Source organism: Osmia bicornis, chromosome 13 (assembly GCF_907164935.1).
Source record: "Osmia bicornis bicornis chromosome 13, iOsmBic2.1, whole genome shotgun sequence".
Taxonomy (NCBI): Eukaryota; Metazoa; Arthropoda; class Insecta; order Hymenoptera; family Megachilidae; genus Osmia; species Osmia bicornis.
The window spans coordinates 5,944,686-5,969,359 of NC_060228.1; the positions used below are offsets into that span (position 1 = coordinate 5,944,686).

Genomic DNA, 24,674 nt, shown 5'->3' on the forward strand with positions numbered 1-24,674 from the left:
GGTGGATACAGTTGCACGTCAAACACCTACGGTTTCCTTGTAATCGCCTCGACGACCATTGTCCCTCGGACAAGCGTACCTGCGTCGAGAACACAGCTTTCGAATCAGTCAATCAACCGGTATCCACTGTTAATTACTCCCTTGTTAGAGGGTGGAATACACCCTGGTAAATAATTTTGTATACTTGATTGTATGCTTCATTTAGCGATGCTCTTTGTTGTAGAAGATCGAGGATCTGTCTCCTCTCATTGACATAATCCTTGTAGTAAATTCATGGTGATAGAGTATTTTCATATAAAGCTTATTTTAAAGGGTTAAATGGTTTGAAAATTGATTTGTAGGGATAGGGGTAGATTCTATGAAATTAATTTAGAATTCTGTTTTGATTTTCTTCTAAATAAAAAGAATTTATCAGTGAGAATTTATAGGCAAGGAAGAGATTGAATTAGAAAATTGAGAGATGGAAAAATATCACCCCTCAGACTCTTCAAAAAAATTGAAATTGATCACGACTTAGAAAGGCGCGACGCGTTCCATGAATAAAGAAAATTTAATAAACGCAAGCCATTTCCTTGTTTCTCAATTAACCATCTTGTGCAATCATCGTATCAGTCTCCTCGAATAATATCACGGACAAATTGACTCTTCAGCTGCGAGTGGCCGACGGTAAATTACTCTCGTGATAATTACTCTCACTCTGGCTCGACTCTCGAGGCTTCGTTAACGAGTGCAACTAAAAAAATTAGCGCCCTGCGGTTATGACGCGGTGGCGGTTAGCTTTTCCAAGGTGATAAATTGCTTTTTGTTTGAAAGTCGCGGGAAGGCGAAGGTTTTCTTTGAAATAAACGAAGGGCGCGGTGAATCGAGGGTATGAATGTAAAAGGGAACGTCGAACAGTGGTTGACGCGTATTGTCGCCAAGGTAATTGTATTTCGGTTTGCTGGATCCGTCTGGTTCGATGGTTCGAATCAGACTGAATGTTCGTTCGGTTTGATCAATAAAAGTAACGCGCAGGCGTCCTCGACGGCTGGTACACGAAAGCTTCCTAGTCCTTGCCCCTCTATCTGTGTCTGATCAGGAGCGGATGGATGATAAAAGATAGGGTGAATCACGAAGGATGATGTTCGCCAACGACATTCCTAGCGAAATGGTAAAAGAAGACCGTGGGAACTATCGTGGATCTTTGGACGCGTCTAGATAAGAAATGTTGTTCGATTTTACGGACACATACGACAAATAGTTCTTTTTCTTTTTTCCCTTTTGTTTCTTCGTGTATTTATCTCCCGACCAGGCCATCTTACACTAAGAAACGATTTGTTTTGTCACGATCAAACATTCATCTTCTTCTTTACGAAGGCGTTCAATGTCTCAGCCCAGTCAGCCACTGTTGTGATACGTCTTTCCGACTTTTCATTCATTTCCGTAATGGGAATTCAATTTTCTCGGTTTCCTCGTTAATCCTGCGAAAGGGTTATCGCGTTTTTTGTTTTCCACCAGCGAGGATACCGTTCCGTGATTGCCAGACATTTCCATTTTCCTTAACGGCTCGTAAGAATTCTTTTTATTGCTTCCGACGTACCGGCGAGAATTCACGGAAAAATTATTCGACCGTCCTTAACGTCGGCTAGAGAGCTTCTAAAAGTTACTTTATCATTCTAAATACTTTCTTCTATTTCCCTCCCTTCTGGGCGAAATTCATCGCTCGCCTTTCATGAAATTTGTAACAGTAACTGTTAGCCAACGGTGGAGAACTTTCCAACGTTTCGTCACGAGGGATGCGATAAATTTTGTTCCGGTTTAATGGTATTTAGAGCATCAAATCCAGCCGCAAGATAGCAATTTTCCTTCTCGTCCGTCCTTCCAGCCGATTTCAATTTTACCGCGCCCTATTTTCTCTTCCTCTGACTCGTGTAAATATTTCATTCACCGTGCAGTTGGATAGAGAAATCATTAAAACTGTATCTCCATGAGAACGTGTCATTTTCAAGCACCCCATATTCTTACCATACGAACTTAAAGGAGATGGAATTCCTTAAAATATTAACCAGCATAATTTGTAAAGTTTTGATAAACTTTGAATGACAAATTATCGAATCTTTTAATTACGTTTAACAGTCTTCTACAAATTAATTAATTTCCAAGGCGATGTCGATGACGCCAAGTTACACGTTAATGGAATTTGTATTAAGGGTGCGAAGGGAAGAGTAGAAGCGCGTCGTGGACAATGGATGTAATTTATTTTATAGCGGTTACATAACGTTTTATAGCGGTTGCAGATAGGATCGGTTGGGAAAGGTTGTATCGCGATAGGGGTAATGTCGACACAACGGTGACGTCGCTAACACAATGGATCAACAAAACGTGCGATCCATCTCACGTTCGTTTCGAATAAACATATTTTGGACGACGCGTTTGAAAGCGTGCGGCCCTTCAAACACGATCGAGTGTGCGGCTCAATCTCCTGTTATTTACCCTTTCCCGGTGTGTTGACTTTTTCCGTGACCCCCGCGCTCCGGTGAACCGCGATTGAAAGCAGCCTTTTCGATCGCGCACCGAGCCCCACGGAATTTTCTGACCTGGAAAAAGCGTCGTCTTCCTGGATATCCAAGTTTTATTAAAAATTCTAACTCCCCGGTACACGAAATCGCGATGGCTACGAAATAGTTCGAACCGAGGAAAGCTTCCGCCTCCGTAAAAATGGAAACTGCGAGTTTGCGGGAGAAGAAAAACTATTAGGGGGATTTACAAGAACCTTCTTTTTTCTCCTCGGTTATTTTTACTCCAAGCTGTAGATTGAAGAGCGTTTTTGTTTCTTCTCTCTTTCGGTTGAATTTCGCGAAGGGTTGTTTGTTCGTCCGTGAAACATTTTCCTTTTATTCTTGGGAAAATTTTGCAACAGCAAAAATTTCGAAGTTAGGTTTATACACTGTCAAATTGTAAGTTTGCGAACTGTGTCTCGAATTTTGCATGGAATTAAAGGAAGCTCATCGAATCACCTCGATCAGGGATATTAAGTGTTCGGTTCACCCCTCGAAATTCGTGAGATAGTTTCACGTAAATGGTGATGGTTCTCTTGAATGAATCATAAAGATACGTTTTATTGGCACCACCGTTAGTCGCGGAACTAATTTATGTAGAAACGTTTTCGGTGTAGTCAAAGATCGAAGTAAGTACACTTGAGAAACGAGCTAACTCTACGACCATGATTGATCCATTTCAAAGTTTAATCTCGTTTGAACATACTTCGACCTTTCTGTTCAAATTCTGAACCGTTTTTCATCCAATCGTGCATAAAATGGATCTTTAAGTTATATTTATACGATAGCCACGTCCTTCGCATTCTTCCTTTTAACCTTTTCAAAGGGACACCGTAAACGTAAACTTTAATTAAAATACTATTTTTCCGCTGTTTGTTAATAAATACATTTAATCTCATTCGATCGTGTTTTTCCTGCTTTTCGCGATAACGTTTAACGAGTTCATCGATAAGGAATTCTATGAAGATAAAAGAAATTCTGTTCGTCGAAGACTTCTTTGTATTTCTTACCTTTATCTGGATTAACAGGTGAATTCAATAAAGAAAGAAATTTGAAGTAATTTAAAAAGTGTTCCACGAGATGAATACCTGATCGTAGTTTCTATACGATTCCGTTGAAACGTATTTTTTTATTTTTTCGCAGGAATTATTTTCCTTGCTTTCCAATATCCACAAGGAGATTAATTTAAAAAAGGATTACACGAGGAAAATAAATTTTTAATCTTCCTAGGCTTGATCGTTTTAGCGCGCTAAACTCGCCATAGCTTCTCTGAAACGCGAATTCCTTGCATAAAACATTTTCTTCCTTTTCCATAGCATCTTACCGTGCCTTTAGGGTAATAAATAGAGAAGCGCTCCAGCAAAACCGACTCGGAACACATCTTTAACTCTCTTGAAATCTCTCAGTGCTATGCTGAACACGCGATATCATCCAAAAATATGTGTTCCTCGCTTGAAATAATATTCTTTAAAGTTTTCAATCGAACAGATATAACTTTCATGTAAAATTAACACTTTGATAATTCATGGTTTACATTAGAAGAACACGTCGTTCCAACGTTGTTTCATATAATTAATGATCATCGCATGCTATGTCGGGAGATAAAGTGGCAACCTTATCGTTAGGATTTTACGTTATAACTGATTACAGTTCAATGATGCACACGATTAGCTCGAACCATGCGGTGCACGTTTAATTATTCGAACGTCAGTTAACGCGATACGAGCCGGCAACGAGATTCTCCGGTGTAGCTATATTTTGCCGACGACAATCAAGAAAATTAATTCATTCGCCGTTGGCGGTAAACCGTGCGATGCACGCAGTTTCTTCGTGGACGCGCGGTCAACGTAAATAAACGACCAGCTGGTTGGTTGTTTCATGAAGATATTTCATGGTGAATGTCACCCCTATATTTAACAAAGCTGGGAGTCGATAAAAAAAGGGGTCAAGCGTCATCTTTTTTTAACCGAGTTTAACTGTGAATGAAAGCGAGCTAGGAGGTTTCACGTTTTATGCCGAGCAGTAGTCTTTACCGTTTACGATTTTATTCTCTGCCTCGTTCGGGTACAAAGCTATGATTCTTCTTTGCCCGATGTCTTGATAAAAGTACCGATGCTTTAAAAGAATAATCTAAATTAATGGAGCAATTGGAATATCTCTTAATTGATTTTGGTCTATTATGGACGATGGTAAGCTTTTGGTATTGTCCCATGGCAAATTTGAGAAATTCTGATGGTTTTCGTGTCTCCCAAAAATGGTATATAAATCGTGTAAATAGTTCTTCAGCTTTTTCAATTAAATATGTGTGAATAATTTGTAACTCTAACGAGAGTTCCTCTCAAAAATCGTACATTTTCCATTTATGGGATTTTTCGTATTTTTCACATTTCTCATACTTTCCATATTTTTATAAAATATTCACAGTCTACTAACGAGACACGTACATTTTCCAAAGAAATGGGAACTTAAGATTAGAGTATCCTGCTAACACAGTGTAAATACAGGTGCATAATAAAATGTGCTCGAGTAACTTTTCCAGCTGAAAGGGTTAATGAAATTCTCGAGCTGGTGACTTGTAAAAAATAGAAGTTCTCTTTAACGACGAAGCAGGAAGCATTGTTCGCGCTGACGAAGAAAAACTTGCAAGTTTTTCGAGTGACGGAGTTGGTCGCATTAAATGGAGGTTGCAAAACTGTTGCACGATGAAATCCTTGAAATGTACGTGGAGAACGGGATAACCTTGCGTTATTTGCGTCCTCCTCGTTGATCTCTTCTGTTCCGTAAGCGCGAAAAAATAGAGAAAGAGAGAAACAAGATAATGCCAAGGGGTGGTTTTATATACCGGTAGCAACGATTTACGATTTTTACGCGCGCTTGCTCTGACGAATAAAATCGAAACAACATGCAACTTTATGACCATCAGAGTGTCGTACGCATTAAGGTGACCCACATTATACGAGACGAGGCAGCTCGCAAACGACGTACAATTTTTGGTAGTCATTTAGGGCGTATCTCCTTGCTGAATAGCCAGAAGGCGGTTAGTAATTAATATTACCGTCGATAAATTGATTCAATCTGTAGATCTTATCTGAGATTCTTGAAAACACGAGTAACTGATTTAAGATATTGGAGATAATTATTTGGGAAGTCTAGAATGTTCTGACACTTCCGATTCGTATCTTAAGTGATAAAAAACTGTATCCTTATCCTTTGGATATTTTCAAAATAAAAATGTATTTATATTACATGTTTGCTTATACAAGGGTAAAAAATGGTTTAGAATCAATAGGGTGGATAGTACATGCTCATTAAATTCAATAAAAAATTCTTAATGAACGTATGTAAAATATTCAATCGTTTTAAATTTATAAGAATATTATATTTCTGATTGAAATTGTCTGGCTTCCTTTCGTGCTCTTCTATTCATAAGTTGATGTTTACAAACGGTGTCGAACGTAGCCTCTTCTCATTTCTACGCACGCGTCACAACAAAGGATTATCGAGGCTTCGTAAATTCTTCGTGAATATTAGTCGAGTTCGTCTTTGAGATCAGTGACCACGCGTCAGTTCGATGACTAACACGGTTTGATGAATGTTCGTTTAATATTGTGATTAATGGATGGTGGACGCGCACAGTGCATATGGTGCCAAGGTGTTGGGAATGGGAAGAGGGTGGAGGATACGTGGGCCGTTTTTTACAAATATGTAAGTAACAATACAACGTAAATTTGTTTCTTCATCTTACACAAAGAGGAAGCTGTTCTTCTAACTTTACAGTTATTGATTCTTCAACATACGTTCATTAAGCATTTTTTAATTAGTCTAGTGTGTAGGTACTATAGCGTGTAGTACATTGTGGACCTTGAATTGTATTTTTTAGCACGTTGAATGCAGGGTTAATTTTATATAACTTGCTCGCGGTGTTTAAGTAAATTTTTCATTTCACGATGAATATTCTATTATGTAAAGTGATTAAATTATCATACTTCATACATTTATCTTACAATTAGTGAAGCTTACCAGAGATCTCCACGGTTCAAAAGTGCATTTGTTTGATATTTTAACCGTATCTTGTACACTGTATTAATGTTACAAATTTAACAAATATTACCATTCATTTAATTTAAGTACTTTTATTATTATCTCTCACGATACCATTGGAAAGTCGAGTGTCAATCACAAATGACTCTTACAGCATTCAACGTGCTACATAAAATTGATTATAATGAGAAAAGGTTAAACGATAAAGCGTGTAATCGAAATGAATTGCGTATTTTTAATGCCTCTTAGAAAGTAATATGAATATTCGTTTACTAACATGACGAATGATAGTTTCCGACGTTCATCGTTAACGATAAAATTGAGGAAGTTCATTAAAAATCATACTTGTGAGAAAGTGAAGCACGCTGTTAAAAGTTTCGCGTGCCTAAAAACCCTTGAACTTTCCTCGCGCTGGACCTAACGTTCTGAAAACATTTGTCTTTCATTAATCAAGATCCCGTTGCATGCTAAACGTTCAAACAATTTAAATAATTTTCAAACAAACTTCTTTGAAAGGGGTACCCATTCAAGATTAAAATTGAAACAGTCCAGTTCATTCTGTTATTCTCTGCTAGCCGAGAAGAAGTTTTTGACTTTTATTTACACTTGGAAAGCTTTTGTTGATTTAAGTCTTTGCAGAAGTTGTTTTTTCTGAAGTATTCTACTTCATTACTTGAAGCAAGGAATCCTTGAGATTTCCGTATATAATATTCTTCGAATGTAAAATAGGTGCTTGAAAGAAACCGAATTTGATACGAAAAAGTAAGAATTCAAGATTCGCTGGAGGTCATGTTTTTCTTGATACGTAGGATCTTATAAAATAATTTTTAACAAAAAATACAACCGACTTCGAAATGCACTAAAAAGTATGAAATAATTTCTACTTCATTTATACAAATACCCAACAGCTATTAATAAAACCTATTTACTCGTTAAATAGTATACTAAATACATTTCAACCTTTTCGGAGGCGGCGCAAAATTAAAAATACCCGAATATACGATGCTGTCAATAATGATTTGATAGGTTATCGACGCTTGAATCTTTCTAGTATAAGAAAAGTTTTTAATTTTGCGCCGCCTCCGAAAAGGTTGAAATGTATTTAGTATACTATTTAACGAGTAAATAGGTTTTATTAATAGCTGTTGGGTATTTGTATAAATGAAGTAGAAATTATTTCATACTTTTTAGTGCATTTCGAAGTCGGTTGTATTTTTTGTTAAAAATTATTTTATTTCACACTTTTTAGTGGAACGAGCGGTATTTGTAGGATGCCGTAAGGTGGTTTACCGTTCTTATTGGTTAATTGCAACAACGATAGTTTTTAGTGATAACAAGTTCCATACAAGTTATAACAATAGTTATTAACAATAACAAATTGCATAAATTTTTGCAAGTGAGATATCGCGGAAATGTGAAAGGTTTCATCGCAATCGGTTCATGCCTTGGAAAGTATACATGTATACAAGAAACAGTAGAGAATCGGCGACTGCATGTTGACTCATACACCGGTAAAGACACGTAGGCATACGTAGAATTCAATGTAGTAGTAACAATAGTTTTTTACGAATATCTCGGAAACTAAAGCTTTCCGTTAATTATGCATAATGAAAAAGTTGTTCAGAATCATTTCCCCGACAACATATTAAAAGTTCATTGAAATCGTCCAATTTTGACATTAAAAACTTCCTGTATTTTACAATAACAATGAAAAAATGAAAAATTTTTTTTCAATGGGACCAACCGGAAGACATACCCTACAAGATGTAAAAGGTTTCGTTCCGATTGGTACACTCATCTCGGAGTAATCGGTGAACACACACAAAAAAAAAAAAAAAAAAAAAAAAAAAAAAAAAAAACATACATACTGATCGAATTGAGTAACCTCCTCCTTTTCGAAGTCGGTTAAAAAATGTGTAAACATGTTGTTCCTTGAAGCTATAGATTTGAGCACTTTCAATAACACTGTATCTGAAATTAATTAGGTATTTATCCAATTAATTTCATTATGGAAAATTTGAAAAGCACCTATTTTTCACTCAGAGTTTTTAAATATATAGACATTAAATACCTTTACTTTCACAAATGCAATTTATAACATCCTATATCCTATAGAAGCTTGAAATTTTATCCGTAAATTAAAGTGATTTAAATCCGTAGGATTCGCCTTAATTCTACCGTGATTAACGAGTAACAATCCCTTAACGGGCCATTAGCGGCCGTTTTAAAATCCTCAAATCGATCGGAGCTCTTCCAGCACAAATGGAATGCAAAATCGAATGCAAAATCAAACGGTGCAATAATTCGTCGACTATCGACGAGCCTACGCTCATGCCTATTTCGGATAGGTAATACGATGATGGATTACTCTCCATCCATTATTTCCAATAACGCGTCATAATTCCTTCGACGAGGCTGCGGGAGTCTCTGACGTGAGCCAATTTCCCGTGAAACGCATCGATGAAAGTATCCGAATGCGTGTATACCTTGAAGTTGAAGTGGATGGAACGAGCAAACGAGCTTCCATCGATTTCCGATCGACGTAGATCGATTGGATCCATGGATACGAGAAATTATTGGCCTTCTTTGACGATCAGGAAGGCAAGGGCAATCGGATAACAGGGGCGCAGGTTTCATCGAGATCCTTTTTCCTTTCAAATCCATTTCATATTCTCTCTTTTTAATATTAGGGCCATGCAATAGTTTTAGTCTTCTTTTGCAATTTTTCGCTATATTTTCGTATTGTATATAAAGTATGATTCGTTTGTCACAGTATTCGCCTCTATCTTCCATTATTTGACAGGCAGGAAGGTAGGAATTTATTTGAATTTAAAATAATCAAATCAGAATGCTGAAAGTAGGCTAGAAGTTTTTCATGCACTTAATATATTCTTCTTCCACCCTCCGAGACTTCGTGACGTGCCTGATAATAACGAGAATTATCGTTAGAATTACTTTTCCGACAATTGCATAGAAATGCATTTCCTCACCTCGTAGGTATGTCGAAGCATTGTTTAATTATTCATAAAAATTTTCTTTTATAATGATGTCTAATTAGTCAAAATTTAAATTAGATCAATCAATTTTTTGACATGTTAAGATACTAAAAAATTATTTTTTTGTGATATTTTTCTTGATAAATTAATTCATATTTCTTCGTTCCATTTTATTGCACGCAGACGTTAAAAATAATGAATTTCTCATTTACTTTAACATTAAATGCTTTCCACCGATTTTACCAATTATCATTTAACATTGATTCTCAATACATTTCATTTTACCGGTTCATCGTAATTTTCCGGCTACGAATTATTAATTGAATCTCACCGTACGGTTCTACCTCGCTCACATCCGGTTGCTGAAGTTTATTGGAAGCACGTGCTGAGAAATTTATGAAATTTTCAGTAATTCGGATCACCTTACTGCTCGATGAAATTTAATGCAGTTAATTGACTCGCGTGCTCAACCTGTGATCGATCTCTTTTTTTTCTCTTTAATTTTCACCTGAGATTTTAAGCGTACAGATTCTGCGTTCCCAGCATATTTAATAAATGAGACAGATTCAACGGAGATAGGGCTTGAAAGGCGCAGAAACGTCCAATTCAATTGTAAAATTTCTTTCATAAAATTCTGGTTCTTTATAATAAAATCCTGTACACAGCGAGAGATTTTATCCCCCATTTTTGTGAGAGTTCGTTTAATATTAAAGGTGGTCTGCTCTCAAAGCGATTCGTTTCATTCCTCGTTGAAACTTACGCTCGATTGCGTATTTATTGCTTATTCCTTTTGTTGCAACTTTTTTTTTTTCATTTCGCTTTTTTCCATCCCAGATGCCGTTCAAAGACAGATTTGCGCTTTTGAGCTCGAGTTAGCTCGGTATAAGCCATTTGTACAATCTTTCATTATTAATATTTGTGTCTCGATTCCTATGGGGATCATCAATGACCTATATTACGAATTCAATACTTTGATTACCGTAGTGGAAATAACTGTGCGTAATAGGGCACACTGTAATGAGAAATCATGGAAGCAAATATCAACGTTGATGTATTAAAAAGATTACATTAATAATTCGAGGTAACAAATTGAAGCATTGAATTAAAACATTAATCACGGATATTAATAGTAATTTACATCATCGTATCACGAATAGTGACTGCTTCAATGTATTATTAAAACAGAATTTCAAGAATTCAAGACGATTGAATAATATAGAATTCCGACGAATTTCTGTCGGTCACGTAGCCCCCATGACATTTCGTTGAACGTATCGGCTAGTTATACGACTCCATAAATTCCTTAAAATTTATGGAAGTCGACCGTGTTCGACCAAACATTCCGACGTTCGTGGAAATTCAGAGAAACTGAATGCAAGAGAGAATAGAAGATAGATCGTTGTACACAATGCAACTGCATATCGTATGTATCATCTAGTTGAATGTCGTGCAAATTAAATATTTGTTGATTTCTACGATACAGTTAGTTTTCGGTTATATATTAACTGAACTGTTATTTATTTAGATTTTTCAACGCTATAAATCTTAATTTTTAATTTAACCAACGCTATTCTAAGTTTGCTCTCCATTTTTTTTAAAACTAATTATTAAATTTTTCGCTACGGCAATTAAGGTGTTAATTACACAAGATAACAAGAGTTAAAATTGAAAGATAAAATGATAGTATTATGAATATGTATAATTATAGCGTGTCTGACCATACACAGTTATTTCCACTGCGGTAGTCATCGTGGTGCAGAATATGAACATTAACGAATTCATTATCCTGCACTATTTATTTTGTAGCACAATACTCAATGTCTTAAAGCATTATCGCTAGGAGTATACTAGAAAAACCTTGAAAGAAAGGATTGGGCGTGGTTGGGTCTTGATTGATCGTTCGAATTTGAAGGTAGGAGATAAGGTGAGGTCACTTAAATGGATACCATTTGTGTCCTTTCAACGATCATTCGGTCAAGGATTTCGAAGTAACTTAGACTTATAATAGATTCCTTTTATTAATAGAAGTATTACAAAAAAAAATTGATGTCTATAAAACTGTCCATAATAATATATTTGAATTTTAATAATTTACTTCCGAAATTAAATGAACAATTGGAAATGCAATAATCAAATATAAAAGTTCGATAGTTCAGACAAATTGCTATACATATAATAAAAATTGCAAGTGTCCCAATATCGAGTAGCACGTGTATCCAATCCAATCTTCCAGTTTTATCTTTTCTTACGAGCCATCTTATCGAATGGTCACCAAGATCCTCCATACGTTGCTCGGTTATTGGAACAATTTAACTTGCGGACAGCATCGTGGTCGGCCAGTTTGGCCACAAAACCACGACGCAATAAGTATTTCAACGTGTACACTGTGCTAGTGGTGCAATGGGTACGATACGGAAACTAGGTAGGCAGTGAGAGGCTGGTTTTCGTGCACAGACTCGAGGGAGAAAGAGTTACACGAAATAATGCAAAACACGAGTTTCTTTACATTTTACATAGGTGAACACGACCACCTACACACCCGTGCATCGTGTACACTTGCACCCGAGAGGGTAAGAAATGAATGGCCGCGTGACAGGGGTCACAAAGAGAGGAAGTAACTACATTTTTCCAACCTTGGATCGATAGAATTGGGACAAGTTAACCAGACGTACGATAAGGGTGGAACCCTCGATAGAGCTACGAATCGCGAATACATTTACCGTGTAACAAAGAACTCTGTTGCCGGGCTGACCACATAATTTATCAGCCAGAAAGCGTATTTTTCTTTTCGGGGTTTTGCGGTTAAGGTAGGATAGAAGGTTGAGGTCGTTTGACTAATTATACTGCTTCATGTGTACTCTGTTACATTTAAGAATTCATTTTGTTTGTTTTTTTATACTGTAGCTCGTTGTTTCAACGTACATGGGTACCTTTAGAAAAGTTTTCAACATTTTATCATCAGGGATGTTGTTTGGATCATTAAGATAATGATGTATTTCTTTGCAAATTCAAAATAAATATTGTTTTAGATGCTTCTGTTATTCGAGAATTTTTGACCGAATGAATCATTTTGTAAATACCTAGATCACTGTTCGCGTGATCTTGTTCCCTTGACCTATCGACTAAGCCTAAATAGATCCAAGGAAAACGATCGCTATCAGTGTTTAAGCGCGTTTTACAACGCTCTTCGCGTTGATTATCTCTCGCGTTTCCGCTTTAAACAAGATCGCCTGCTACCCTCCTCTATCAGACGGTCTCTCATCCTTGAACTTTCCGCGGGGAGTGTTTCAGGTGAGCTCTAGCAAGGGCCATTCGCGTGCTTCCCGCTAATTGCCAGAGCAAGGTGACGTATTTTAAGGAACGTAAAGGTAGAGCGTAGATGGAAACGCGGCCATACAGTCTCGAGGACTCGAGGGCCCCGTTACGAGGACGAGTTCCTCGCGTTCCACGCGTTCTTCTTCATCTTCTCTTTCCCTTCGACCATCCTCCTCTTTCGCGTTCCCATCCCTCGAGCAACGAATAGTCGCTTCCGGCATCCCTTGTCCTCCTTTTTCCAGCCTCGCCTTCGAACCCTGACACCCTGGGTATCCCCTTTCTTTCGAGTTCCATTATCGTCAGTCTTCGTCTACACATCGACGGGAGAAAGTTTCGTTTTCGAAACTGTCCTGGAATTACCGGCAAGATGAGATCCCAGGGTGTGAAATTTTAGCTGACCTCATTTAGATCATCCTTTCTCTCTTTCCATCGATATCATTAGCCTTTCCGTGATTGGCTATCGTTACGGTATTTGCTTTTAATCAGAGCTCATCTTCCAGTAGAATCGTTTGGTAATCAAGGGAAGTAAGTTAATTGAAATTAGACACGATTTTCTTGCCTGTTCTATTATCGTAATTAGATGGCCAGGGGGTGGAATAATAGTGGAATTGTTCTTCATGCTTCGAAAGATACAAAATTCTTACCAGATTTGTTTCTTTGACAGTTTTGTACTATCGACGGGCATTGTCGAAGTTTTGGGTAAGAAACTTGTGAATATTGTTTAGCGAACGTCAGCGATCAGCCTGGTGAACGATTTTAGCTGCGTTTCGTGCCCGGGCATAAAGTAGGCTCGAATATTACATATACGTCGTAAACACTTGAATTTCTTCGGGAAAAGGTGCCACGACGGGTTTTCGTCGTTAGACAGTCACTTTAGATTCGATAGGGAAGAATTTGAAGCTAATTGGTCTTCGCAATTTATACTAATAATTGAGAATCGTTGAAATAGTAGGCAGGCAGTGGGGTTTCATGCTCTAAATGAAATGAAAAATTATGATAAATATTTCATCACTTCGGTAAGAATTTCAATAATTCATGGAGAGTTTGATTTGTTGGTAATTGAATGAAATATAAACGAATCTGAATATCGAATCGACGTGAACCATGGAATACTGATGACCTAAATCGAGGAACATTATCCTATCGATGCGTGACGGAAAAATCATCAATTATCACATATAGCCACCATACGCGTTTGCATAGAACATTGCGCACGATGTATATATCGACATGTTTGCGAAATGACGAGAGGGAAGAGAATATGAAGCTTGTCCCTCGAGTAATTTCATCGAGATACGATCACGTGGAATAACAATCCCGAAGGTATTGTGTAAAGGTGTCTGATAAAAGACATTGTACATTTATTCGTAGTTTCAAAACGCGAAAGCTTTTATCGAGCTGGTAACGAAAGGATCGACATCTTAACGAGCATCCTGTTCCAAATATTGCCCGCATCTGTTACCGTTTTAGGAGAAGATATTTCATAACTTCCGGTACTACGATCCAATTTTCATTTCAGTGATAAATTTTCAACTACAACTTGTGTAATCTATAAACAGGCCATTGCTGTGCAGGCCATTGAGAAAGCATGAATCTGAAAATTAATTAATTTATTATTATTAAGGTACCTAGGAGGTCACCGGTGATCAGTATCTCAAATTGAAATTAAAAATTAATTTTGTAGACGATAAGAAGTATTTTACTTGAATAATTGTTAAAATTGAGGATCTTTGACGTTGCTCTTCAAGGATCGAAATGTGATCTCGTCAATGTACAGATAATTCAGTTCGCTTCGATGGGTCTATCGCATTATACCCATATCGACACGATAACGTCACGTGAAAAGAGCTTGGAACATTATTCAAAAGATTTCGAATCTCTTTTCCTCGTCGGCTATTTTTAAATTAGTTTTCCGTCAATGGATTCGCAGATTTCGACGCTGAAATGCATCCGAGGGAAAGGTGGACTGAAAATAGTAGATAAATCGATGGAAAGTGGGTATCGAGAAGAAATAAGGTATTCGATGGTTCTATTACGGGTATTTAATGAAATTTTCGGTTATTCCGTGGACGCGTTTTTTTTTCCATTCGCGCGATATCGTTCCACAGACGAGAGATATTTCCATGGAAATGTCGCTGATAGTGTGTATCGATTTCATCCTAGACGGTAACGAGAACTTTTCGTCGGTTTTTTGTCATTAGCTGTGCTACTAAAGCGACGGTTTTCGCGTGCTAGAAAGAAATATGGATGGGAAGCTCGAGTAAAAAAGAATGAGCTTGAAGGCGGATGATGAAAAAGGCGAAAGCTGACATGAAAGACTTTAATTATTTTAAGATTTTTCTCCTGTGATTTCGTATACAAAATGTTTCTTAAATCACGTCTAAATGTAATTAGTTTTCTTATTATTACTTTACTCATTAAAGTTTGATCAAAAAAAGTAAGAAACAAATATTAGAGATTCCTAAATAATTTCTAACGTTTGAAAATTATTCTCTATTTAACATTAATTTTCTTTATGCACTGGTTAGAAATTCCTATTCTGAGTTGTGAGAAATATCCTATTCATAACGTAACATTTCTACCAAGAAGTAGTGTCATACAAGTGTTTCTGGCAGAATCCAATTTTCAACTATAGCAGCCGCATCTGGCGTTGCAATATATGCCTTCAGGGTGCTATTCACGTATAATCAGCACACGTGCTTCTGTAAACAATGCTGGAACAAATATCTGGCTATATTTTATATCACCTTAGTCATTTCGATTCAATTCACTGTAACAATAACGAGTAGCTTTTTCATCATCAATTCTATGACAGAAAAATTTTACAAAATCGTATTTATCATATATTAATTTAAAGCTTAAAGTTTAATAAAAACCATTGCATAAACTTTTCATCAATATTTTTAATACCAAATGATTGATACCTCTTTGGAACTTACCATTTAGCCATTTTTAATTAAGAATATTAACAAAATATTTATACAGTCATTTTCATCGAACCTTAAGCTTTAAATTGATATACTATTCAGACGATTGATCAGACTATTCAGCAGACGTATTCCACGTACCAGTAATTAAAAAATGATTACGCGATTGAAATAAAGTTACAATTACACCGGGTAATTATCGTATCATGGTATTACAATGATTCGAGCAAAGAATTTGCAAGCCGAAAGTGAAGAGAAAATAATGGATGAACGAAGTGTACATTGAGTGAGTGCCAAAGACGATTAAACGAGGGAAGCGACAATGCCTTAAACGTGGTCGGACAGTCGTGAACATCCATTCATCGAAGAAAACAGTGGCTTGCAACGATAATGCAGGCTTGTCGGTGTCGCTTTAATTCCGCAAGATTTTCAGCACGCTGAGTGCACATTGGACGTATGCATCGTGACACAAAGCGACAGGGGACGCATAGAGATATACATAGTTACATTCCTCTTTACAAAATATTCCTGACGGTTGTTGGAGTATGCTCGTTATTTCGTTGGTTCCTCGTGTCACAGGAAACAACCGGACAACCAGGTGAAAATCACGGTTTAGCCAACAACCGACTCGAAATTAGGACGAGACACAATTTTGAACTCGAAAACAAAAAAATACCTTACAGTACCTGCTAATTGAAATACTCTGAGAAGCTCTACAAATTAAAAAATGTGCCGTTCATTTTTCTCTGAAGTTTTATATTTCTATTTGGATTTATCATTAGATGCAGTTAGGTTTGAATTATTTCACCCTCGAGTCTTTATTTCGTTACGATCTTGCTGTTATTTCTGCTCAGATTTTTCAAAGCTCGAGTGCTCGAATAAATATTTCAAGGGGACGTTTTTCTTACTAATTAAAACATGAAAGCTCCCTTTGAAGATGATACATCCTTTCGTAGGCGACCCGTACCGCGTCCCAAACACCTTTGTGAATTTATGATTATTCCTCGCAACAATGCTTGGTGGCCTACTAAACTTCACCCCGTTGCCGTTTGAATCGTGTCAAGAGGCACGTTTTATTTCTTTGCTGACCACGAAGTCTTTGAGAAATAATATCTTTTCCCATGTACATATCTGCTTTCGGCATTACACAGCTCGAGTCTCACTTTTGCCGGGGTCTAACGTCAAGATTCCCCTCGTCTCAAAGACGTGGCGATCCGTGAAAAGCTTTTCAACGACCCTTTTGTTTATTTGTAAAGACGGACAATTTTGATCGCGAAAACGACTCTTTCTCTTTTCCCTACCTTTGACCAAGGACCGCAAATTGTCTTTTGTAAATCTTTGCGAAAGCAATTAATATTCCTTTGCCCGCGTGATGAAAAGTTAAAACGCTTTTTATTTTTAGAATTTCTAAAAAGTTTTCCATATTCTACCCTCGACTTTTAGCGAACGAGAAACAAAACACGAACTCGGGCTGCTCGATTAAACGGCGACCGCGTCAAACATCAAAGTGTTCGCGGCAAATATTTCCCTGTCGCCAATTTTCCTTGTTGATCAAATCGAAAAGCCTGGCGTGCACGTTTTCCTCTTCAAACGAGATTCCTGGGGGAAATAACCGGTCGCGCTTCGATTTCGAATAATGCAACTAGCAAACTGACTGACGCGTTTCTCGGGCAAACATCGTGGAAACGAGGAAATTACTCGTTGCCGTTCCGACATCAGTGAATTTTAAAGAGTTCCACGAACACCGGTCTCGCTTATTATGTTCTTAAAGTACCTCGAAAATTCTCGAGCAGCCGGGTATTTACGGAGACCTTGGTTTTCCACTGACATATGTTCGGTTGGACTTTTAGCTGCTGGCAGAAAACATTACTCTCGCGAAACAAGCTCGCGTTCGTTCCTTCGTGCATGTGTTAGTCAAGTTCTTGCACATATTGCTCGTGTTACGAGTTCCTCGAGTGTCGTTGAAATTTCGCAAGCACCCTGAGCAAAGAACTTCAACGAAAGCGTCGAATTACTCTCACGATTCACCCACGCGACTTTGATAAAAGGAATCTAAAAGGATCTTCTATTTGAGACATTCGATCATTTTTCTATGTTTTCATAAAAACATTTCAGTATAGTTTTACTCGTAGAAAGCTCGTCAAGTGCTCGAACCGATATTTCATTGTTATTAATGTCATAATAAATATCATCATCTTAATCTGGCGATAACTGTTCATCCTCTTATGAAACATCATCCCTGCAGCCATTAAGATTATTAGATATAGATTTAAGGAAGCCTCGTTGAATTATAAATCCCTTGTTTAATATCTAAATTGATATGTATTTTAGGTGTTCTCATTTTGGTAGATTAAAATGTTTATACAGGAGATTTCACGGTGTGTAAAAGATTAAATAGAGTAAATAAAATAGTAGGTTACAGTTGTTGAAATACTAAATGTTATAAAATCGGATTACTTTTCGCTCGGCTGTACTCGAATAAGCGTAGCCAGACGTTTGTGAAGTTTAAGTAGTTTTTAATTGAGCTGCGAATATGCTTTCGCTGGTGGGTAATTAGGGCAAAGTTGACGAAGTGTGTAGAATTTTATCGTTTTTCGTTGGAAGTTCAGTGCTACGCTTGGATATTTTGATGAATATTAAATTTCGGAGTTTCATGCCATCGTACTAAACAGAAAATTAGCAAGTCTAAGTATCCCCAAGTATTTCCTTCCTTTCGTTTTCCGAAGGAACCGGATATATTTTTGCTCGGGGTAGAATCTCGAACTTGTAAATAAAATATATCAGAGCAGCGGGTGGAGAAACTTGTATTTCTAAGAGCCGGAGGAAAACTTTTTCTGTAGCTATTTAATGAAACTTCCGTTAGAGGTTAAAATAAACATCTTGTATTCGTTGTGTAATACTTTTAGTATTACAGTGTATACTTGTGTAGTCTTTTGCAATTCTAATTTTTCCCCTGGCTAAAGTTTCGAACCGCTACAACATCTGCATTTTAATTATGTCACTTTTGTAATCAGACTCGAGAAGTAATTATCTATCCACGTCGTTGCTTTAATTTCTGTATCAAGAAGTACATTCCGAGACTTCTGCTTCAATTATGTTCGGCAAATTTATGGACTGTGAACTATGGGGTGTTGTTAATGTGCCTGAAACCACCAGGAAATGAAAGGGGAATCTCATGCATTACGCTGACATTAACTAATCTCGCAAAGTTGTGACGTGTAACCTTGCATTGTATGGAATTTAATAAGTTAGTTTAATCTCCAAGTGGACTTTGAGCAAGAAATTAATCTAATGGTGTGTTAAATTTATGGTCCAAATTATTTCAATTTAATAAATGCCGAAACGTAAAAGTAGTTGGTTCAACTGGTTGATAAAATATGCTCTCGAAATTTATTTGTGTGTCATTTCAAATGACTATCACGATAAACCTCATTGAATTTGTCAAAAGAACACTTGTCAGTTAAAGAACGTATCGCTTTACATTTAGAGTGAATTGAATAATTCAAGATCCATTAACCGTTCCTGTGAATCTTCAACTTTACGAAATAGCCCTGCTTAATGGGAAAAAGGAGGAAAAAGAAAATCCTCGAAAAATCGATTTTCTCCCCTTGCTTTAAGACTAAAATTAAATTCCAGAATTGACACAATTACAATTGACCCGAAGTCAAAATAATACGATTCACTGCTGCAAATAACGACCATGCTCACAGTATTATTCGACCATCTATTTTACTCTCCTCGATTTCTTTTATTATCCCGAAGGGTTAAATCTACCCGTCGAGGATCGAAAATGGAGTGGGATCAGCAGAAACACTCGAGCACTCTCAATCACGCGGGTTCCTCGATTTCGAAGGACTTTCAGCGATTTCTCCATCATAATTTATCCAAAAGCCATCGGTTCGATTTTACTTTCACCCTAGATATATCTCAGGAATTACACGAATAATGTCTGCCGACCGATCTGTCTCATAAAAACAGTTTTTACGTCGAAGCTCGGCTTTATAGAAATGAAACGGATCGTTCGATTTAAACGATTGATATTCCGTAGGGACGACGACCGAAAGAGTATTATCTGTTCTGATATAGCGGTCTGCAATAAATAGCCGACTAGATGGCAATATCAACGGGGTTATGGATGGCCTGGTCGCGGCCAATATCCGCGCGAGATGAAGCGTCGCGCGTCGAGAACTTCGTAAACCGCTTGAGAGCGTCGTAAAGCTCGACGGAAGCTACCGGTCGGCTCGCGTTTCCGTTTAATATATTCCCGGTGTGTTCTGTTCGCGGATCATTGAAAATTTCAGCGTGGATTGACCCGTCATGAATATGGAACGTTTTTATCCGCGAACAAGTCGAACGTGATCGAATGAAATCTTTTTTTTTCATTTCCGCTTGAAAACTTTTCATCTTTCGTCGGTGTTCGGTCATGGGGTTTGATTAAACTCTGGTATCAATTAAATCCACTCGGCGAGGAAATCGATCGGTCCCGATATATATATATATATTTAGTGTTAGCCTTGTTCGCGTTAACTTGGAGCATCGGCTATTGTCCGAAGCGGATTATCAGTCAACTGTTGGGTAAAATTAATGATCTCGAGGATAACGGATGCTAGTTGCGGAGCAACGAGACGTTACATAGAAACTCCGATCGATGGTGCTCTAGGAATGCACGGAATGTGTATGTGAAAACGTTTGAAAGCTAGAGCTGTTCGTATAGCGACGAGCTCCATTATCCGGCACGATAAGCGTAAACCATCGATCGATACTCTTCTCTCACCCTCAGTGCGTCTGTTCCTGGATGCGATATGCGAATTGTGTGTAGTGGTTTAAGCTTCTCGGCTGATACATTGAAACGCGGTTACTAAGTGTTATCTTAGGTACTTTTGTATTAGATCTGAAATACCACAAAATCTATCGTTGTTTGTTGCGATCTACAACTAATCATCAGATATTAAGAATATTGATAAAGATTTTATATAGCTATTTTCAGTACACTTTAAGTTTTAAATTGTTATATTATAAGTGTTATTTTGAGATACTTTTATGTCATCTAATCATGCCGAACCTTAGATGGCTGATAGGTGAATTAAGATAAAAGGTATTTGCCAAGTGATTCGAACTTTGAAATTTTAAGAAGATTAACTTTATACGCATGCAAATAAACGAGGTCTATTAATTCAATCTGAAAAGTTAAACGCGGCTGCTTCGGGAATAAAGTTTATCGAAATGAATTCAGGAGTTTCGCCAACAAGTTTCTCGTAGCTCGGATAATTTGTACCCGAGCGAAATTAATTCGCCTTACTCCGCGTACTCTAAACTTCGACCTTTGTGTGCTCGTCGAGGCGGGAGAATGGGAAGGGATGAACGCAAGGGATGAAGTGATTAACGCATAATCAATTCCAACGTGTTTCTAAGCATTCTCACCACCCCGCCATCGCTTTTCTTTATTTTCCTCTCTTCGTTATCTTCTCACCCTCCGGCGATTGTTACAATTTTGAAAAAAGAGGCTTACGATAGATAAGACATAAGTAGCGTTAGTTTAATGTTTAATCAATTAAACAAATATGTTCTGCATCTCGCGTACCATCGATACGCGACGAGTTTAGGCACTTTTGAACTTACGCACGCGATGCTGTACACCGTGCGTGATTAGCCCGTACTTTGTTCCATCGATAAGACTTATCTTGCACACATTCCTTCTTCCTATCATTGTGCACTATCTGTTTCACACAATGTGTGTCATTCTTGCGATATAATATCCGTCTAGCGATTCGTAAACACCTTTTCATATACCTTTGGAAGCTCGTAGAAAGTTCGGATTGCACAACGATCTCGCTTTCTTCTAAACGCAAACTTCTTCTTCCCCCTTGAACGCGAATTACAAGTAGCACCTTTTAATTAATTCCTTCGACAAAAGTCTCTCGTTTAACGACCGCGCGTAATCGAATGCTTTCCTTTACAATTAAACTTCTTTCGTATCGGAAGCGTACAGTGTAGAAACATAATTATGGATCGTTAAACATTGCGTTTATCACAGACATCAGCTGCAGCTTCTGGACGTTTACGGTTGCAAATGATAGGTTTCTTCGTGGAAGTTTCAATTAGGATTTCTACCTTCTGGTTGCTAGGTGTTCCGCGAAGGCGACCTTATTAAATGCAACGACGCGTCTCGGTACTTAATCGTTAATTAGAAGAAGACTGCACATGAAACATCTATGGTTGAAGTTTGGAAGTGTCGGGTGAACATCGTAGGTGACATGGATTACGTTTAATCACGTTGATTTTTTTAATTAGAACGTTCGCTACTTTCATCGTGTACTAGTACTAGTGTCTACCCATGCTTCGTGTCGAGTCAGAATTATTGTAATATTAATCACATTCACTGTCTAAGTTTCTAACACTGACAAGAAGATTTGTTGGTTTGTCGTTGAATCTAACGTGGTCGCCTTGGTGGAATGTTCAGATCTATTTTATATAACAGACAAAGACTTCCTTGATAAAATTTTGAAATTGATTTAATAACTTTTTTCATATCATTAGTGATTTTGTAATTAGAGGGTTTTTATTTTTTTTGTTTACTTGATTCTCAAGGAAATTTTAGTTAATCATGTAAAATTGATCCGAAAATCCTTACCCCAGAAGGAAGCATTCGACAAAGTATGGATTGTATGAAGAAAAATAAGTATATTTAGTGCCATCTAACATTACCATTCTTACGCGATATTTTGTCGTGGACGCTACTGTGTTCCCATGGGAGATTCCCATGGCGGTCTATTGCAATAGGCCGCTTCTGTCGTAGCTGACAGACCTGAAAGCGTCTTCCACCAGGTCGGTCAGACACCTGACAGCTTGCAATAAAGCCGCGAGGAGAAGGGACAAAGACAAGGAGATCAGTTTGCTAGGCACTAACGCGTTCTCAGAAGAGCTTTGACTTCTGCTCGACATTTTCTTCCTCTTCCTCTTATCGAAACTCTTGCCACCTACGGATTCCTTCTCCTTATCCTGGAGCTTATCCGTCGACCCTGTACCTCGTGACTTTTCACGTGGGCGTGTAAGGTTCGTCGTCCGAGCGAAAGAAATAGACTCCAACTTCCTGCGGAAGTCTTCCGTCTTAGCCTCCACGTTGGTCCAAAGTTTCTCCTTCGTTCCCTTTTTGTTCGTTCTCGATGTTCTGTTCTGTAACATCTCTTCGGACCTGGCTTTCCCAGAAAAATCAAGGAAATTATTGTTCGTCGACTCGAACAGCAAGTTTTGCAGAGAGCTTTTACCAGTCTCGCGTTTGTCAGAAGAGTCCAAATTGGAGAACTTCGAGTTCTCGTCCAGGGAATTCGTTCTACTGTGACACTTGTCGCGACAAAATGGTTTCTTATCCGCGCAACTGGTGTTCAAATTGTAGTCGATGATCATCGATTCCTCCGGTTCCGAGGAACAGAGCCTGATGTTCTCTCTGGTTCCATCGAGAACGATTCTTCTGGGCAGCGTTTTGTTCAGACTGTTTGGAATAAAGTTCATCGCCTTCTCAGTGTAATTCGAGTCACTGGCTTCTCGAAACACCGTTGACCCGTCCACACAATTAGTGTTCGATTGATCGTCCATCGATCCTGATTGATTGTTCTCCTCGGCGTTAGCAGTGTCAGAGGACTCTTCGTTCGACGCGTCGAAAGCACCAGCACCAGCATCGTCATCTTCGTTGTCATTGTCTTTCACAGTCAGAGTACGCTCTATCCAAACTTCCTCCTCTTCTTCTTCTTCATCTTCATCATCTTCTTCGTCTTCCTCCTCGGATTCGAGGGTCGAAGACTTCCTCTTACCTATTACAGGAACGATACCATCGGCATAGAGAAGATCCTGAACCTCGTAAAGGCTCTTCTCAATGCTCGGACTTTTGTACAAAAGATTCCTCAATTCCGGGATGTCAAGATCTTGCACATGAAGGAGGTTTTGTTCGATGTTCAAGAGGCTCTCCTCGATTTGAACCAGACACTGTTCAATGTCACACGTTGGTTCCTTGCTGGAATCGCTTTTCACTTGTGATCGACTGCTCTTCTTCGATTCTTCGTCTACTTTCTCAACGTTCTCCGATTTCCGTGTCGTATCCTCTGTCACGCAAGTATTCGTGTGTTCCCTCCATGGCTCTACTGGCCAGGCAGACGTTTGTAACAAATCCCTCTGCTGCGTTCGACTATCATAGAAAACCCTGTAGTTGCTATGACTGTTAGCTACTTCGTAATTAGTGTGCTGTCTGGTGTCCCAAGCCAGCTGATCAGTCTCCGCGTTCTCTCTGATGCTTCTTTCCCTGTTCTCGGATGATATACTATGATCACCGTGGCTATTAGCCACCGAGTAGTTCGCTACATCGTCTCTATTAATCTCCAAGTAATTTCTCACTGCTAATTCGGAGTATAGTTCACTGTATCTAGCGTGGCTAGTAGATTCACGATAAGCGTTTCCATGACTGTTCGCAAGCGGGTAGGTTGTGCTCAGGTCGAAGTCCTCTCGAGTTTTTCTCGAAGTTGCTCGCCTTGTTCTACCGTAAATCGAACATTCCTCTTTGCCATGACTGTCAGCATCCTCCTCGTCGTCGTCGCCGTCGGTGGGTCCCTCGGGATAAGAAACTTCCTGCGTCTCATCTGGAACGACACTGCGTTCCAGACACGTGTCGTCTATCAGGATGTAGCCATCCAGGACGTTCTCGTCCAGATCTATCCACCTCTTCGAACGATCCTCGCACCATTTGCGATTATGCTCAGCATCCTCTTCGCTGGTCGGTCGTCGTCGTATCACTGGGTCTTGCACGTGTATCTGCACCGGGCAGAGGACGTCGGTTCTCCCTTCAACCTCGCAGATAGCTGGTGGCGTCG

General features: G+C 38.3%; 1 protein-coding gene across 1 annotated transcript; it reads right to left on the bottom strand.

Annotated features, from left to right (window-relative positions):
- Nucleotides 1-22,584: 22,584 nt before the first annotated feature.
- LOC123988427 (dentin sialophosphoprotein-like) lies at nucleotides 22,585-24,566 on the bottom strand. Its single transcript, XM_046288459.1, has 3 exons — nucleotides 24,545-24,566; nucleotides 23,625-24,476; nucleotides 22,585-23,513 (listed from the first exon to the last, which is right to left on the bottom strand). Exons 1-3 carry the CDS (start codon nucleotides 24,564-24,566, stop codon nucleotides 22,585-22,587), a joined length of 1,803 nt encoding a protein of 600 aa, XP_046144415.1.
- Between the last annotated feature and the right edge of the window lie 108 nt (nucleotides 24,567-24,674).

Excerpts from the sequence above, each read along its gene's own strand:
- LOC123988427 (XM_046288459.1), bottom strand. The coding sequence starts at position 24,566 with ATGCTGAGCATAATCGCAAATG. Across the intron at positions 24,477-24,544 it reads GCTGAGCATAATCGCAAATG|ACGACACGTGTCTGGAACGC; the intron begins GTGCGAGGATCG and ends ACATCCTGATAG. Across the intron at positions 23,514-23,624 it reads TGGTATCGTTCCTGTAATAG|ACAATGACAACGAAGATGAC; the intron begins GTAAGAGGAAGT and ends TGACTGTGAAAG.